At 39.8% G+C, this 16,909-nt stretch overlaps 1 protein-coding gene across 1 annotated transcript in view; it reads right to left on the reverse strand.

The window, feature by feature from the left end:
• Positions 1-10,878: 10,878 nt before the first annotated feature.
• Positions 10,879-16,909, reverse strand: part of pias2 (protein inhibitor of activated STAT, 2) — a 38,407-nt gene continuing 32,376 nt past the window's right edge. The window contains exons 10-14 of the mRNA XM_053420081.1: positions 16,618-16,751; positions 16,313-16,493; positions 15,428-15,564; positions 15,308-15,345; positions 10,879-14,600 (exon numbers count right to left, since the gene is read on the reverse strand). Coding sequence (XP_053276056.1) covers positions 14,382-14,600; positions 15,308-15,345; positions 15,428-15,564; positions 16,313-16,493; positions 16,618-16,751 — 709 coding nt within the window. The 3' untranslated portion in view covers positions 10,879-14,381. The remainder of the gene's footprint in view (positions 14,601-15,307; positions 15,346-15,427; positions 15,565-16,312; positions 16,494-16,617; positions 16,752-16,909) is intronic.

A 16,909-nucleotide genomic window follows, 5' to 3' on the forward strand; every position in this document is an offset into this window, starting at 1 on the left:
TAAAAACCTAACAAGCCTCTCATCCACTTCAAGCAACAGCTGCTGTTTCATTCCCCCAATAATTGGGATCTTTCCATCCGCTGCCAGTCAGAGCTATTCTGTTCTTAATAGTTTTTTCTAGTCTTGATGACAACTTAAAGCTATTTACAGTACAGTTTTGCCGTTCACCCATTATGACACACATTCATACAGTGCAGTGTTATATGTGCAGCACATTTCTCTATGTGATACATAACTCAAACTGTCGGCACAGCCACCAGGGGCAATTTGGGGTTCAGTGTCTTAGCCAACAGCACTTCGGCATGCGGAATAGATCAAACTGCTGACCTTTTGGTTAGTGGATGTCCCACTATACCTCACAGTCACAACTACCAAAAACAAATCGTATTATCTAGTACTCTCTGATAAATTATACCAGTGTTCAAAAAGTGGTGGTCCGCAACTAAACAGTAGATAATATCTGTGCCACCGGATCTTTTTGATAATTTGATCATTTTTACTCAGCATATCAGACTGACACATACTGCAGATTCACAGGTGCTGACCTCTATTTTAGCAACAACATTCATGGAGTCACTTCCTCTATAAGAAATGTATAAGTTAATTCAAAGCTTCAATTATTTTTGTTGCACTGAATTACAAACTATTATTTTGAACGGTCATTGTGTTTTAAGATTATATCTACGGTTTAACAGACCTATGAGATAGCCGATATACAATGAATGAAAAAATAATACCTGTTAAGTAAATCCTCTAACTTCTGTATAATATATTAGACAACAAGCGAGACCTTGAATCTCTAGAAGAGAAGCATTGCAACCACGGCTGACGGATTGCAGGCAGTGTGGCCATGCTAATCTGTTAACAAAGGCACTGATATGAAAAGAAAGCCATTTCGCAGCTAGTGTGGCCCAGGCATACAAAGTTGAAACAGAGGGAGAAATTGTGAAGGTGCCTCATTGCTGCTGTGGAACTGTGAGAACCTCCCAAAGTTAAATTGTTCCAAAGTGTTAGATGGTTTTTATGAGAACAGATTAATCAATCAGTCAATCATCTGGAGACATGGTTACACACTAGCCTGACGTTGTCATACTCACAATTCTAGTCAGAATGTGTGGCTGATACCGCTCCATTGGGCTGTGATTATGGGGCGTGTTTCAACCGAACCAGAAAAAAAAGGCCTCTTATCTCAATTGGATAGACCTACAACCAATCAGAGCAACGTAGTATGTGACGTATGCTAAGCGACGCATTGTGAGTTATTTACTAATGACGGGTTCACAACGGACGCTGAAGCGACGCCAAAGAGCTGGCTCCCATCCACTCCCATGTTAAACCCTTGTGCGGGTCACACCGGAGGCTGAAGCGCCGCGCTGCACCAAGGCTGCCTAGCGCCGTGCAGCGATCGTTTCGGCGTCGAGTCTATTTTTTGCGTTTGAAGCGAGCGTATCGCGCCAGGAAACACATTGAAAAATGATTTTAAACGATAATGATCACATATTTTATATGATATAAATTATCAAATATGCATCCCATACTTTCAATTCCCCTTCTGTTATCCTGGAGTTTTAATTTTACCAATGACATTATTAAATGTCCCATCCACTACAGCCACACAAGCAGTGATAAAGATAAAAAGAGAGGGGGAGGGCTACGTATTCTCCACATAGGCTTGAGTGGAGAATACGTAATTTACCCTCGACACCCGACATTTAACGGAGCAAACAGCGGAGAAGTTCTTCAACATGAATGACATTAAATTAATAATTGAAGTGGAGAAGTACAGTGAGTTGTATGATCCTCGGAACATGTTGTATAAAGACAACACCAAAACAGACAAATGTTGGGACGCTGTTGCTTAATGTTGGAGCAACAAGTAAGTATATGCTTGAATACTACTGGATCAACGGGTGATATTATTAGCGCTGCCCGGCGGTTCAGCGTCGCTTCAGCGTCCGGTGTGAACAGCCAAGCGCCGGCTCGATAGGGATTAGCGCGGCGCTGCGTTTTGGCGTCGCCTCCGCGTTCTCTGTTCCTCTTTCAAAATGAATGCGCTGTCGATGTCTTCTAAAACAGACTCAATGGCAGCATCTACACATCTCAGCTCTCCAGCGGCAGGCATGTTTGTTGAAAACGAAATCAACCCAAGCGCACTTTGATGACGTGGTTGATTACGTTACTGTTGATCATCTGTCCATCATCGTATAAAGCCCGCCCTGACAATCTGATTGGTCTGAACAGTTTCTGTTCAAGCATAATTTCCTCCCAACAGAGCGACTCCAGACCAAACTTCCCGACCTCAAATGTTGTGGGCGGGGCTAAATTCGTCTGGCATCCAGGCTAGTTACACGCAACAATCACTCAAAAAAGGTAGATCGATTTTGCTCTTTACTTGTGTGACCGATCTGTGGAATACAGGAAAGACATTGTGACACTGGGATCTTATTATAGACAACCTCTGCTTATTCTGATAAAATGACAGAGAAACAGTGCCTTCATGTAAATACTACTATTCTCTCCAGCTCCTGCACAATAAATACAGCAGAAGTTATCATCCCACCATATACCATATTTTGTGTAATTAAAACAACAAAAGAACATATATGACCATTATGGCCGGGGCACACTGGATGCCGAACCAACCACTAACTTGTTTGTTTATGTTGTTTGTTTATGTGATGATTTATTTATTGGGCTGGGTTTATTTTTGTTATTCATATTCTCCTTTCTGAGTATGTAGTTTGTTATCTATATTAGTAATTTGAGTGTAGCTTCCACTTGGAGCAGACATGACCCATGCACTGCAACATGGTCTCATGAAACGGTTCGAAAGATATCGTACTAAAAGTTATGTCCAAATTTCCTAAAGAATCCTAGGAAAATTTAGAACCTAATCTCAATTTAGCAGTTGAGATTAGGTTCTTCCTAATCTTCTTCCTAATAGTTGAGATTAGGTTCTTCCTAATCTCAAACTGGAAGAACCATACAGAGAACTACAAAATCTCAAATCTTTTTCCACAGCATCCAGTCTTTGCCAATATTTCGTCTTGATTCCTGTCCGAGCAGAGAAACCATCCTCACACAGATAAGTTGTGGCGAAGGGCATCAAAACACTCAAGAACACTGCTCGCGCACCACACTTTGGGAATCCCTGCCTTATAGTATAGTTGCTTGTGTCGGCAGTGCCCTTAGTTCAGTAGATAAGTATTGTTGATATGAATTGATATTACTGTTTTAAATAAATTATATTTGTAGTTAAAGAGCTAGCTTTTTTTTATTATTTGTGCTTATGTGTGTAAATACGGCTGGATTGACAGTCAGTGCTCAAACTCAAACCTTCACTGTTCATTTTATAAATATTAATTAATATAATCATATTCATTGATAAGTCAGATTTAGTTTTTCTTACTAATAAAACGGTAAAATCTAGTTTTTTCAAGGTTTTGGCCCTACTCAGTGGCGAGACCTTTTCTCACCATAGTCTAAGTTTCTGCCACTAGTCCACCGCCTCTCCCAAAACAATGTTGAAAACCTGCCTTCACCTGGATTTGAACTCCCCACCTCTGGGTCTCTATCCCTCTGCTCTACCCACTGAACTACCTGCAGTGTAATTGAATATTTAGTTTCCATCAAGAAACCCATCAAAACTGACACAGGTGCAAGGTTCAAAGGTCATCTCTGAGGGGCAGGAGCCATCCAAAATTTCCGCAATGACATACTGTTACTCCCGAGGTCAAGACCTTTACGATGATGTCTTTGCTTTTGTTCTACGACAAAGTTTACATTTCATCTTGCTCCAAGCACAGGCAACCTCAGGTGTACTTTCTCAGACCCCTTTAACAAGGTAAAAAGAACGTAGAAATCTCAGAGAGAGACACTTGTGAGGGATCCCTCTCCCAGGATGGACAGAAGTGCAATAGATGTCAAGTATACTATATATCAAACAGTCCTGCTGCAATCATAGTCTATGGTCAGCAGCCAGCAAGATCATCAGGGTTCATACACATTTTGACCAATGAATTTCCATGATTTTTTCTATGACTTTTCAGTAACTTTAACCAGATTTCCATGACCAAACATTTTGTGAAATCTTGGTGTATACATGAAATGTGACAATGAGAATTCCAAACCATACAGCATACCTTAAATGACACAAATGAATGAGACAATAGTTTGATTGAGGTCTTTGTCTGTTGTAACCCAAGGCATGTACTTTTCCATTTGTAGCCAAGCATGGTTAAATCTATGGAGGACCATACATGACTTAAGTAAAAATAAATAAATGTATAAATAAATACAGAAATAAATAAATAAATACAGAAATAAAAAAGGAAATTAATTAATTAATACAGAAAAAAAAAATGTTAATACCAAAATAAATGTCAAAATAAATGTCTTAAATATATTTGCACATTTATTTATTCCCTGATACATGTCCTTTTCATTTGCAGTGTCCTTATGCTAATGAGAAAGGCGGGCCTAACCGCAGTCTCATGCAGGATTGGTCACAAGAGTGTAATGATCCAGCCCTACGTCTGCCTCTCAATGCTGACTGGTGTCCAGTAGCTGTTTGCAGCGTTGAGCCAGTTCACACTTAAAATGAACTAGTTCAAGTTCAGAGGGTTAGTTAAGGTTATTTTTTATTGGGATGATTTAGGTGTCGGTAGTCCTGACTGTGAGCGTCAGGTGTTGTACTGAGCACAAGGAGCGAGCCGAGAGGAGAAGGAGGAAACAGAAACTCCAGCTCGGTACAAACCACCTGCAGCTTCTGCTCTGATCATGAAGCCGCTGATCTCTGAGCAGATGTGACCAGAGAAGCTCTGTGTTTCCACTGTTCTACAAAGTCACTGACCGGCTGTTTCACGGTGAAAAGCTCAAGTCTCAGTCACTGCCCGTGTCTCTGAGCGAGTATGTGGCGGAGCGCAGGGGCTGTGTGTGTGTAGCCCAGTTGACCAATCCTGCTCGAGACTGAGGTTAGGCCCGCCTTTCTCATTAGCATAAGGACACTGAAATCGAAAAATAAAAGTTGGAATAAATGTGGAAATAAATAAATAAATGTGGAAATAAATAAATAAATGTGGAAATAAATGCAGAATTAAATGAATCAATGTCTTAAACTTATTTCCACATTTATTAATTTATTTACACATTTATTCCAACTTTTATTTATTCCGTGATATATTTCCTTTTCATTTTCAGTGTCCTTTTGCTAATGAGAAAGGCGGGCCTAACCTCAGTCTCGAGCAGGATTGGTCAACTGAGCTACACACACACACAGCCCCTGCGCTCCGCCACATACTCGCTCAGAGACACAGGCAGTGACTGAGACTTGAGCTCTTCACCGTGAAACAGCCGGTCAGTGACTTTGTAGAACAGTGGAAACACAGAGTTTCTCCGGTCACATCTGCTCAGAGATCAGCGGCTTCATGATCAGAGCAGAAGCTGCAGGTGGTTTGTACCGAGCTGGAGTTTCTGTTTCCTCCTTCTCCTCTCGGCTCGCTCCTTGTGCTCAGTACAACACCTGACGTGACGCTCACAGTCAGGACTACCGACACCTAAATCATCCCAATAAAAAATAACCTTAACTAACCCTCTGAACTTGAACTAGTTCATTTTAAGTGTGAACTGGCTCAACGCTGCAAACAGCTACTGGACACCAGCATTGAGAGGCAGAAGTAGTAGGGCTGGATCATTACACTCTTGTGACCAATCCTGCATGAGACTGCGGTTAGGCTTGCCTTTCTCATTAGCATAAGGACACTGCAAATGAAAAGGAAATGTATCAGGGAATAAATAAATGTGCAAATATATTTAAGACATTTATTTTGACATTTATTTTCGTATTAACATATTTATTTCTGTATTAATTAATTATTTTCCTTTTTTATTTATTTATTTATTTCTGTATTTATTTATACATTTATTTATTTATTTATTTTTACTTAAGTCATGTATGGTCCTCCATATAAATCTACACTTCCCTAGTATAGTGCATTATCCCGCATGCTTCCCCACCGAACTTTTCAATTAGTATTAGAGAGTATGCCTGCTTATATTTTGAGTGTATTTCTTTTAAAAGCATATGAATTTTTTTAAACTCAGCGTAAACGAACGACATGAAAATGAATATAACAAATTCCCATGACTTCTCCCAAAAAATGTGAATTATATTTTTTTCAAGCACTTTTCCAGGCCTGGAAATAAACATTTTACAATTCCATGTCTTTTCCAGGTTTTTCATTACCGTAGGAGCCCTGTATCATGATCCACCATCAAGATCGGATGCCACTAAAGTCACAGTCATTGTCCACTGCCGCCAATTAGGATCCATCATCAGCTGCCACCTCGGTCGTGGTCCACCACCATTATCAGATGCCAACGATAAAGGATCCGCCATTATTATTAAGATCTGCCAGCAGATACAGAATACGCCAAACTGGATCCACCATTATGATCTATGATACGCGATTCACAGATCTTAATCCATGATAAGGCCACAACTGCGGCCCTGGATCTGCTGGCAGTAAGGCAAAGGGACACCGGGGAAAGGGTCGGGTCAGAAACTTGTATTGATGAGATATGAATTATTTTGATGTGATAATGATTTAAGAAGAGGAAGGAGAAGCTTGAAAGAGAAGCTCTGTGTGTCATGTATCATAAATTCCCTTTGCACTATCAGGTGTTTTTGCCTTTTAATCAATGATACAGATACAGGTACATACAGATGGTGTCTGCTTCCCGAACTGAAAGTGAGAGATTATTCCATAGGAGAGGGGCTTGATGGCTGAAAGCTCTGGCTCCTATTCTACTTTTTGAGACTTTAGGGACGAAAAGTAATTCTGGGAGCGGAGTGCTCTAGTGGGTTGATAAGGTATTAACAGGTCTTTAAGGTAAAATGGCTCATGTTTGAGGATTCCTCCTGTTTTGGTATCACCACTCCGCTAGCTCTGCGGCAAGCTTTGGTTAATGTTTGCTTCACCCATGCCACTCATTAATTTCCACAAGAAGCATAGAACATCAGAAGCATTCTTGTATACCCTGTATTCGGGCCTGGGGCTGATGACGCTCTTGCCCACCTTACTGAGTTATCCACTTCTTTCCATTTTGGAGGGCTCACATCCATTTGGTATTGTGGCTGCTCAATTGTCTGGGATATCAGATGGAATAGCTATTGGATAATGTCTGTTTGGATCATAGTGTGTTCTTTCCAGGTGCTCCAAGTCCTAGTTGAAGTCGTCAGGTTGTCAGTCGGCTCTTAATGTTCTCCTGCAGTTAATTCCCCCCTTCGGCTCTACTGAGACTTTCTTCCACTGCTTTTTAAGCTGCCTTCTCTTTTGCACCAAGCGTTCTATTTCCAGTTGCCTTGGTGACTTGGTTTTAATTGTTGGTGTAATCATTTATTTCTGTGTAACTCCAAAATGTTCAGCTCCATTGTCATATTTGGGTTAAGTCCAGTCTCGGACTTCACTCAACTGATTTGATTGACTTCTTATAAAGTACTGATCAATGTGAAATCCCTTCTGTCTTTCGATCAAGCACTTCCCTCCTTGTATTTTTAGGCCTTTTGCTCAAGTTATTTTCCTCCAGCTGCAGGGACACACCTGGGGTCTCATTTATAAAACAGTGCTTAGGATTCATACTAAAGTGTACGTACGCACAAAAGCCAGAAATGGCGTCCCCAAAAGAAAATTCAGATTTATAAAACCGTGCGCACGCACACCTGAACGCAATGTTCGCTTTATAAATCACAGGCCACCTGGGAATGTTTGTACGTGGATCTGCCTCCAAATCCTTCCTCCACATGCCCACTTTCAACCATAAATTGTCAATGCAAAGCATGGCACGAATATTAAATTATGCTGCCGACCAATGGGTTCCACTCTGAGTCCTGACAGAGTCACGGCATCAAGCGATGAGAAGAGGAAGTGAAACTTTCTGACACTGACATCAAGGTGTTTGTTCATGAGGTGGAGCTGAAGAGTGATTTTATGGGACAGCAGTGATTTCACTAATAAAAAAAATACATTGATACTCTGCCGCTGCTGTGGATAACACAATGGGTGAGAGTGAAGACGATAGAAAGAACAAAGCCTGAAGTAAAAAACAAGATCATAGATCACAGATCAACAGAATCTAGATCAGCTGATCAGACATTTCTTTCTCATCCTTCCACTCACATGCACACATCACGCAGAACCCTGTACCACTGTCACGGCACTATTTATTTATTTAGAGCATCAGACCGATTCCCTCACATCAGTGGATCCTTACCTCCACTCTGGGATAATAGTTGGAAAGTTTCTTAATTTCTTCAAGGTTCGGGTGGAACAGATATGTCCCGGGAGCAAAACTAAGCTGTTAGTTTTAATGTAAATGATGAATTGGATCAATAATCTGGCTTCAGTTCACCACCTCACGTCTGCGTCGCCACTTTCCCGTTTCGTACGCATGGGTCAGAGTTTGCGTGGAAATACAAACATTTTCCCATCAAGTTTTTTATAAATCCCAACGTTTGCTTGAGAAGTGGAGTACGCATGTTTCAGGCGCCTTTTTGTGCATATGCAACAGTTATAACTGAGACCCCCGGAGCTTCTTGTCAGATTCTGCTGTGATGGTTTCTTGAAATGTGCTTGCCTTCCTCTATGATTTTCCATTCCAGGGTCCTTAGTCATATAGTCCATTAGTGAGTCGTCTTCCGTTTTTGTTTAGTTGCTTTCGTAGTCATTAGTGGATGTATCCAAATACCAATTCGTATTGGATCCGGCTCTTGATCCTGTAGCTTACCCTTTCCAGCCCCAATGGGTTCTATTCCATCCAGTCAGCTACCTTTCCTCATCGTCACAAGCTTTTTCCCTTGTTGTCAGCTATCCTGTTCATAGTGGTCAAATCCTGTCTAAATGACTGGCTAGAGTGGTATTCCTTACTGAATAAAAGTTAATACTCGCAGATTGCATATCACACTCAAAGATTAAAGTTTGATCGTGAAATCAGCAACACAATTACAACATGTCACTCGATGCAGCAGAGACAAGAAAATTCGAAGACACACATCAAGACAGAACAAGCTCTCTGCAAAGTTGTACCATAGTACCAGTGAAGGTTCAGGAGCTGCACAGAGACTGCCCAAAGGCAAAAAAAAAGTTTCTATGATCCTTCTATGACTCACCGGATTAAAAACGTTCTGCTTTCGAGATGACCTTGATAAAATACAACATTTTTTTACAAAACATGTTGCAGCGCAACATCAATATGAGCCATTTGTACACAACCAAACCTCCATTCCAGATATTGTTTTTTTTTAAATGGACTCCTGCTCTACTCTGACACAAGAGATCCTTGCTCTTGTAACTAATCATCGATAACTTGTTGGTGGGAACTACCATAAACGAGTCGAAAGGAGAGAGTGAGAATAGTGCTGAATAAGGAAAAGCATGGCTGTCTTAAGACACACAAAAGCTGAAACCACAGTCTCAGAAGTATCACAGAAATCAGACCATTCAATTGCAACTTCAACAAGCTCTAGTAAACAACTAGATACAGAAGCAGAACTTGCATGCAAGCAAGAGGAGGTGAAGGCAGTGAAATACATAAAACTCAGCAATCCAAGCTCAGAATACTGGAAAGTGAATGAAAACTTGAGGAGGCAGCCATGTTGACTAAAGTGGAGCATACAAGGATGGAGAAAACATCACAGCTGGAAGAGGAAAGATCAGAGCTGCAAATTCCTGCCCAGAGAGTCACTGATGTTTTAAAAGCACTTGAGTGGCTGGAATTCAAATGGGAATATCAGTGAGTTTGTGACCATTGAAGAATGAGAAAGAGCTTGTTCAACCGCAAGTTTTGTCAGAATGCTGCAAAAGGTTAAGAATCTTTCTAGTTATCTGTTCCCCCTTTACCTGATCCTTCATGATCCTTGTGTTTCGGCGGAAGATTGAGGCAGTTGTCTCTTATTCATCAAAAAGCGTGATTTGTTCGAGGACTTTGCTAGAGCATAGATCTCTCTTCCCCAGTGGGAGAGACACAGGTGCAAGTAATTAGATACACACGCAGAATGGTAAATGGATTTGTATTTATATAGTGCTTTTCTAGTCTGATGATGACCACACAAAGCGCTTTACAGTACAGTTTTACATTCACCCATTCACACACACATTCATACAGTGCATCTATCCCAGCACTTTGTTATTCTATGGGGGGCAATTCACATTCAGCATCTTGCCAAAGGACACTTCGGCATGCAGATGGATCAGACTAGGGATCGAACCGCCGACCTTCAGGTTGGAGGACGACCACTCTACCCCTCAGCCACAGCCGCCCAGAAGAGAGGTATGGTTGAACCCTTCAAACAAGCTATTTCTCAGCAGTGTATTTAGCGGTGCCGCGGGAACGAAAGACTATCTGCTCTTGTCCAATCAAGTTTCCTCATTTCCATCTTTTTTCCATCCATTCTTTTTTTTCATGGCACCGCAACATTGGAGCTGAGGACTGACACACAGGCCAAACACGAAACAACCTGCAGGCCAATACTATTGTGTTCGTAGACCATGCAATTGGTGTAGTCAGTGTCACCAGCCCCATAATCGTAATAATGGCCAGTCGATATATGGCTATCTATACTGTCTGTTTAACACTTATATATGCCACATGACCAGTGGATGGTCGAGATGCGGAGGAAGATGGCAGAAAAAAAAAGTGTTGTAATCCCTTGTTTAGTGTAAATAGTTTGAAAAGAAAGTATTGTTGCAATAGTTTAATTATTTTGTTTCTGTTTAATTTTGTTTTATCTTTAAAGTTTGTTGATTCAAGTTTTTTAGAATGTTTGTATACCGATTCCTCTCCTTCTCTCTCTCTAACAGAGGCCAAGAAGTCAGCATAGAGAACAGTTGAAGTTTTTAATAGAACAACTTTCATAACTGTTCAGCAACATTGTCTGTTCAGCTCAGGTGGTTGGAATGCTTGTACAGTGAATAAGTGGTTGTGGGTTCCATAAACCCTGCTGCTGCTAAATAGAAACAAACATTCAAAATATCTCAAATATTTTTACTTTACAAAATCTATATTAATTTAGTCTTTGTCCAGAGTTGCCTAGTGATTGATGTGTTCATCCAATCAGAGCCATTAGTTCATGTTGATGTCAAAGTATAGAAGAAAGCTACTAATCATGTTGCACCGTTTCTGACTCCAGCTCATCTGGATCAGCCATGTGTCTCAGACCATAATGACAAATGTTAGAAGTTAGTTTGGACCGAAATGGATAGAAGAAAAAAATAAAATAAAGAAAACATCACTGCATGACATTCAATATAACATGTGGGGTTTGGGCTTATTTCACCAATGTACAATTGTATCTGATGGTGTTACGAGTAGTGGTGTGTGTCACTGACTGAGGTTGTACTGCCCCCCTGTGGAATAAGAGAGGAGCCCTTTTCTTTGTCTGGTCAAATCTCTTTTGGTTTGACTGGAATGTAAGTCCTTAAGTAGAAAAAAATAGATTTGGATAGTTAAGTGAGCTGTCCCTTTACGTTTTCAACTTTCTCTAAACCAGACTAAACTGATATTTAAACCTTCTAATCTGACAAGACAGCATTTGGGTCAAACAGACATGTCATAATTTCCTGAAAATAACACTTGTTGCAAGACTTCCAAGGGCAACAGATTATAACTGAATAGAGAAAAGAAAAGGTTTAATAATAAAAAATACCGATACATTACCAAACCTCAAAAGGCTTCAGGTTCAGAGACACAAGAAAACAAAAACAAATTCGTCATGAATCATTCTGTAATAACTATTTGAACAAAATAAAAAAAGTACTTTTACTAAGTTCGTCAAGATGGCATCAGACATGAAACATGGTTCTGTTCTGGATTTTGTTTCAAAATCTACAAAGTATTAAGAGTCCAAAATAACACGATAACACATAGATCCACAGTACCAATATCTGCCTGCAGGTAATGTCCCATCAGTAAAACGGTAACCTCTGTGCAATCTCTCCACAAAAAAAGGTGTGGCACATGTGGGGAAAGACTTTGATTGTGTTGCTGAACTTTGTTTAACTTATTACACAATGTTAATTGTTTCATGTTGGGTCACGAAAACTAAAAGTAATTTTCGCACCTTCCAAAATGTCTTCATGTAGTGGATTTGGTATTAGATATCCAGATTTTAAGTTGTCGCTCAGATTTGTGCCTTAATACCATTATAATGAAGGTGAACGTAATCTAGTAACATCTTTACAGACAGTTTTCATACTAGTTCAATTCAGGACTCTTTCCTTTGTGTGCATTATACAAAGTAAAATGGACTCCGAAAAATGTATCTGGCATTTTTCTAAATTTAAGCTAAATTCTGTGCAGACTGAATCATCACAGACAGATATGTTGAAAGTGTTATTTATGTGTCTGTACTTTACTTCAATGAATTTGTCAAGCCCAGATTAGCAGTGTAGTTCCCTGAGATTGAGCTACTCGTGGCTGGAGTGAATAAAAACAGTAAGCGATCCAGATTATGTAGTTTTGTAGCTGCCCTGTATGTTGCTTCTTACTGTTGTGTAGTGTAGATGTTAATGCTAAGCAAATGTCCATATAATTATTGAGAACATAAAGCATCATTGACATTCAACCCCTGGCAGAAAGAAGAGGTCAAAGTCCAGAAGATTTACAAAGTGGACTTTTAAATGAAGGCAAGTAAGTCAGAATTTTGGCAGCATTACCTTCATACTTCACGTGATCTAAAAATTATTTTCATACTTGTCAAAGCTGATACACTGATTAGTCAGAAATTTTCAAACACAGTTCAGTATTTTGGGAAATACACTTTTAGACAATTTCCAAGAAATAGATGATATGATGGATATGGATCTCATGTCTTTGAGTTAGGTACAGACCTTGAGTCTGGATGTGTTTGGTCTAGCATGAGCACTGGTAGCAGGGGGAAATGGCTAGCAAGGGGTAGCACCTAAATCCCACTAGAACAACAAAGTATGGTTCTTACATATATAATTGAGTAAGGAGCAAACTAATGAGAAACATGAGCTTATCTGGTGTTGTTTATCATAATTTTGTGTTGTGGAAAATAATGCTTGCTGACTCCCCTTGCTTTCAATCTTCATGCTAAGCTAGGCTAATCACAGACTCCAGCTCAGTACATATGATTCCTTCACATGGAGCTTGTTGATACAAAGTGGGAAGTCATGTACATAATGGCATTCAAGTGTTCTTGAGAGCAATGCTGCCAGGCAATAATAACATGGAGGCTCATGTTAACATAACTGTCAATGTCGAGAGGCCACAGAGGCTAACAATTAAGCAAGCTGGTAAGCGTGTAACATTGCAGGAAATGAACTGACATAATGACAAATGAAAACTGTTGTAATATTAACATTTTCCTTCAACATATTATAAAATTCAGACAAAAAACTAAACAAATTTCAAGACAAACTTTCCATTCAACAAAAAAATTACTTCTTGCCCCCCCCCCAATTGTTGTAAATACATCAAAAGGGGGGCGTTCACATGTACTTTAAGCCACAACCACATTTGAAGGCAGCATTAAAACATGACTCATGTCCATCTGAAAATCCAAAAGAAAACAATTATGTTATATAACATTTTGAACAACTCCTATAGCAGTTGGCTAATAAATTGATACAAAAGTAGGACAGAGCAGAGTAGTAGTGATATGGACCAAGTGGAATCATTATATGAACTATATTTACAACTTCGATTAACACTAGTTAAATTATTATTGCTCTGTCTAAATTTCAATGGAACCAAAAAAGAAATGTAACATTGGTATAACATGAAAGCTGTAATGACATGAGCCTAAAACCTCAGCCTTCCATGCTTCCATCAGGTTGAATGGAAGGTAAAACAGGGCTTTAAAAAGCCAGCAGATACAATAAAAACAGTGAAACAAACCCGTCCACTGTGTTTAGTCCACAAGTCTAACTCACAGTGCCTTTCTACTTCCAACCATTCTAAAGATGCAAAGATGTATGAAACAAGATCATGCTGTGAGCCCACGTTCTTCTTTCTTTCATCCTGACTCTCTCCCATGCTAAGTAGGCACACAATTGAATAGACTGTAGTCAGACATACATGTTCATGTAAGTAAACAAATTGGAATACATTTTATCTAATGATCAAGTGTATGACACCAAACAAGAATAATTGGTAATGTCTGGAGAAATTGACAGCTGACAATTTATCATCAACAAATGTATAGGCAGAAGAGGAAACCGGGCAAAAAAATATAAAATATAGTGCTCCTGTATACCAGTTTTAGTGAAAATTGAGCATGTGATGTACCTGTTCATCATATGTTATGTCCAGTATAAAAAAGGCCACAAAAACAGGCCTAAAAAGGTCCAGTGAGACATGGCTCAGTCTAGTGAAATGATATCTGATATTCCACCATCAGTTCCTCGTCCAGCACCTCCACCTCCTCCTGTGATGATCTGGGTTTCGTGGATGGAGCTGGCGGTGTGGGTGGTGGTGTCATAGTGGCTGCTGGAAGAGACCAAGGCTGAGCTTGTGCTGGCTGCAGCTGCACTTTGCATACTGCTGGTCAGGTTATCCAGGAACATCTGAGGTCTGTAATGCTGAGCAGGAAAAAATAACTGTTCAAAGCTGAACTAAAACAAACCATATTGTATACAATATCACTAATCAGCACACACAAACACTGCATCCAATACACAACAGGGTAAAAATGATATCTGGCAGACTATTTTTGAATTTTGCATCAATCCAATTAAATGGCGAATTGGCAAACTTGTGTGACTTGTTTTAACATTGCCAGACACATAAGTGTGACAAAGGTGCTTGCTTGCTTACATTGAATTAGTGACCACAAACACTAACAAATGGGACAAATCATACTGACGTACTAACTCTGTGAAACATAGCAATAGTAATGTTAACTGCCTGTTGAGCAGAAAAAGAGCAACTAATTTGTCCTTGTGCCTTTCAACTCAAAAGATCTCTCAACCACAGTCGGATTGACATTTGGGAATAACAGGACAAATCTCAGTGGGCCAGTGAACTGTTTTCAAAGTTCTTGCTGGAACTGACAGTCTTTACTGACACTCACATACCATATGCAAATGTGGAGACTAGACCTATACAAATCCTACAATGTGTGTGAAAGAATTTGGATTTGAGAAAATCTCCCTGAGGTAGTATAGGACACTCCCACTATAAGCAGCAATTTGAGGCTGTTCTCTGCTGTTGCCTCCTAATTCGATTAATATAAACTAGCAGTCAGGCATAATGCCGCTTTTAGTAGTAAAAAAGTAAAAAAACATACCTGAGGATCTGCTTGAATTAAGGAAAACAAATCCAGACCTAAAAGATAAGAAACAAGTGTTTAATAACAGCACCACTTGTTCCTGACAATACTGACAGTCAATCTACCCAGCTGACTCACTTTGCATGTCTGTGGGGATGGTAGCCAGAGTAGAAGGATGGAAGGGGACTGCATAGTCAGCGAGCGTAGAGGTCAGATACGTCGGGTCCAGGGACTGGACATTCGGCATGCGCACAGTGGGCTGGTAGGTCAACACTCTGAGACAAAACAGCAATCTCTGATGACATGCTTTATGTCGAAACAGTAGTTGTTGCAGAACAAAGGTCTGTCTGCAGCTATGTGCTCCAGATCTTATTACAGGGTTCATACACATTTTGAACAATGGATTTACATGACTTTTCCATGACTTTGTGAAATCTTGGTGTATACATGAAAAAGTGAGTTAATTTAGTATTTAAGCTAACAATGAGAATTTCATAGCATACAGCATAACTTAAATGACACAAATGAATGAGACGTTAGTTGGATTGTGGTCTTTGTCTGTTGTAACCCATGGCATTTCCTCTTCCATTTGTAGCCAAGCATGGTTAAATCTACACTTCCCTAGCATAGTGCATTATCCCGCATGCTTCCCCACCGAACTTTTCAATTAGTATTAGAGTATGCCTGCTTATATTTTGAGTGTATTTCTTTTAAAAGCATATTAATTATTTAAAACTCAGCGTAAGTGAAAGACATGAATATATGAATATAACAACTTTCCATGACTTCTCCAAAACTTTTGGGATTTTATTTATTTCAAGCACTTTCCAGGTCTGGACAAACATTTTTCAATTCCATGACTTTTCCAGGTTTTTCATGACCATAGGAACCCTGTTATTAATATTGTAGATTTGAGGCTTTATATTTTAGACTAAACAATGGATATGAAATAAATCTTTCTTTTAGGGAACAAAGTAGCTATATGCTGCTCTGCCTCTTGTTCTACAAAATAGCATTACTTACCCCTTCGCATGCATCTCCTCATTATTGGAAATGTAAACACAATGTTTCTTCAGTGGAGGGTCTGTGTCTGCCTCATCATCATCAGATGAGGAGCTCTCCAGAGTAAGATCAATCACATCAGCCTTCTTGGTGGAGCTGGGCTCAGTAGAATGGGGCACCACTGACGACAGGCGCAAAGGAGCTGAGGTAAAAGAAGGAACATTTAAATAGTTTTAGGACAACGAAGCTCTATGTGAATTGTTCCCAAAATAATTTTGTTCATCATTTGGATCGGCTTAAAACTTCTACAGAACTTACATACTTACTGTCAATTTTTGGAACTGACTGAGATGTGACCTTGACCGCTTCTTTCTTTGGTCTCATGGGACACCACGTTCCATCCTCCTGAAACTTGATTTCATCCACATCTGAGCAGTCGTTCAGGATTTCCAAGAATAAACTGAAGAATAAAAAACTCCACAATAGATAATTGTGCAATAACTGGTGATACAAGCTAAGCTAATCTAGCTGCGTGAGCTCAACTAGGAACAACAGGCTTTTCATTCAGGTGACCATGTTACCAGGTCAGAGCTGCCACACTGCCTGCGTGAGCTGCGT

This window comes from Pleuronectes platessa, chromosome 4 (genome assembly GCF_947347685.1).
Source record: "Pleuronectes platessa chromosome 4, fPlePla1.1, whole genome shotgun sequence".
NCBI classification, from domain to species: domain Eukaryota; kingdom Metazoa; phylum Chordata; class Actinopteri; order Pleuronectiformes; family Pleuronectidae; genus Pleuronectes; species Pleuronectes platessa.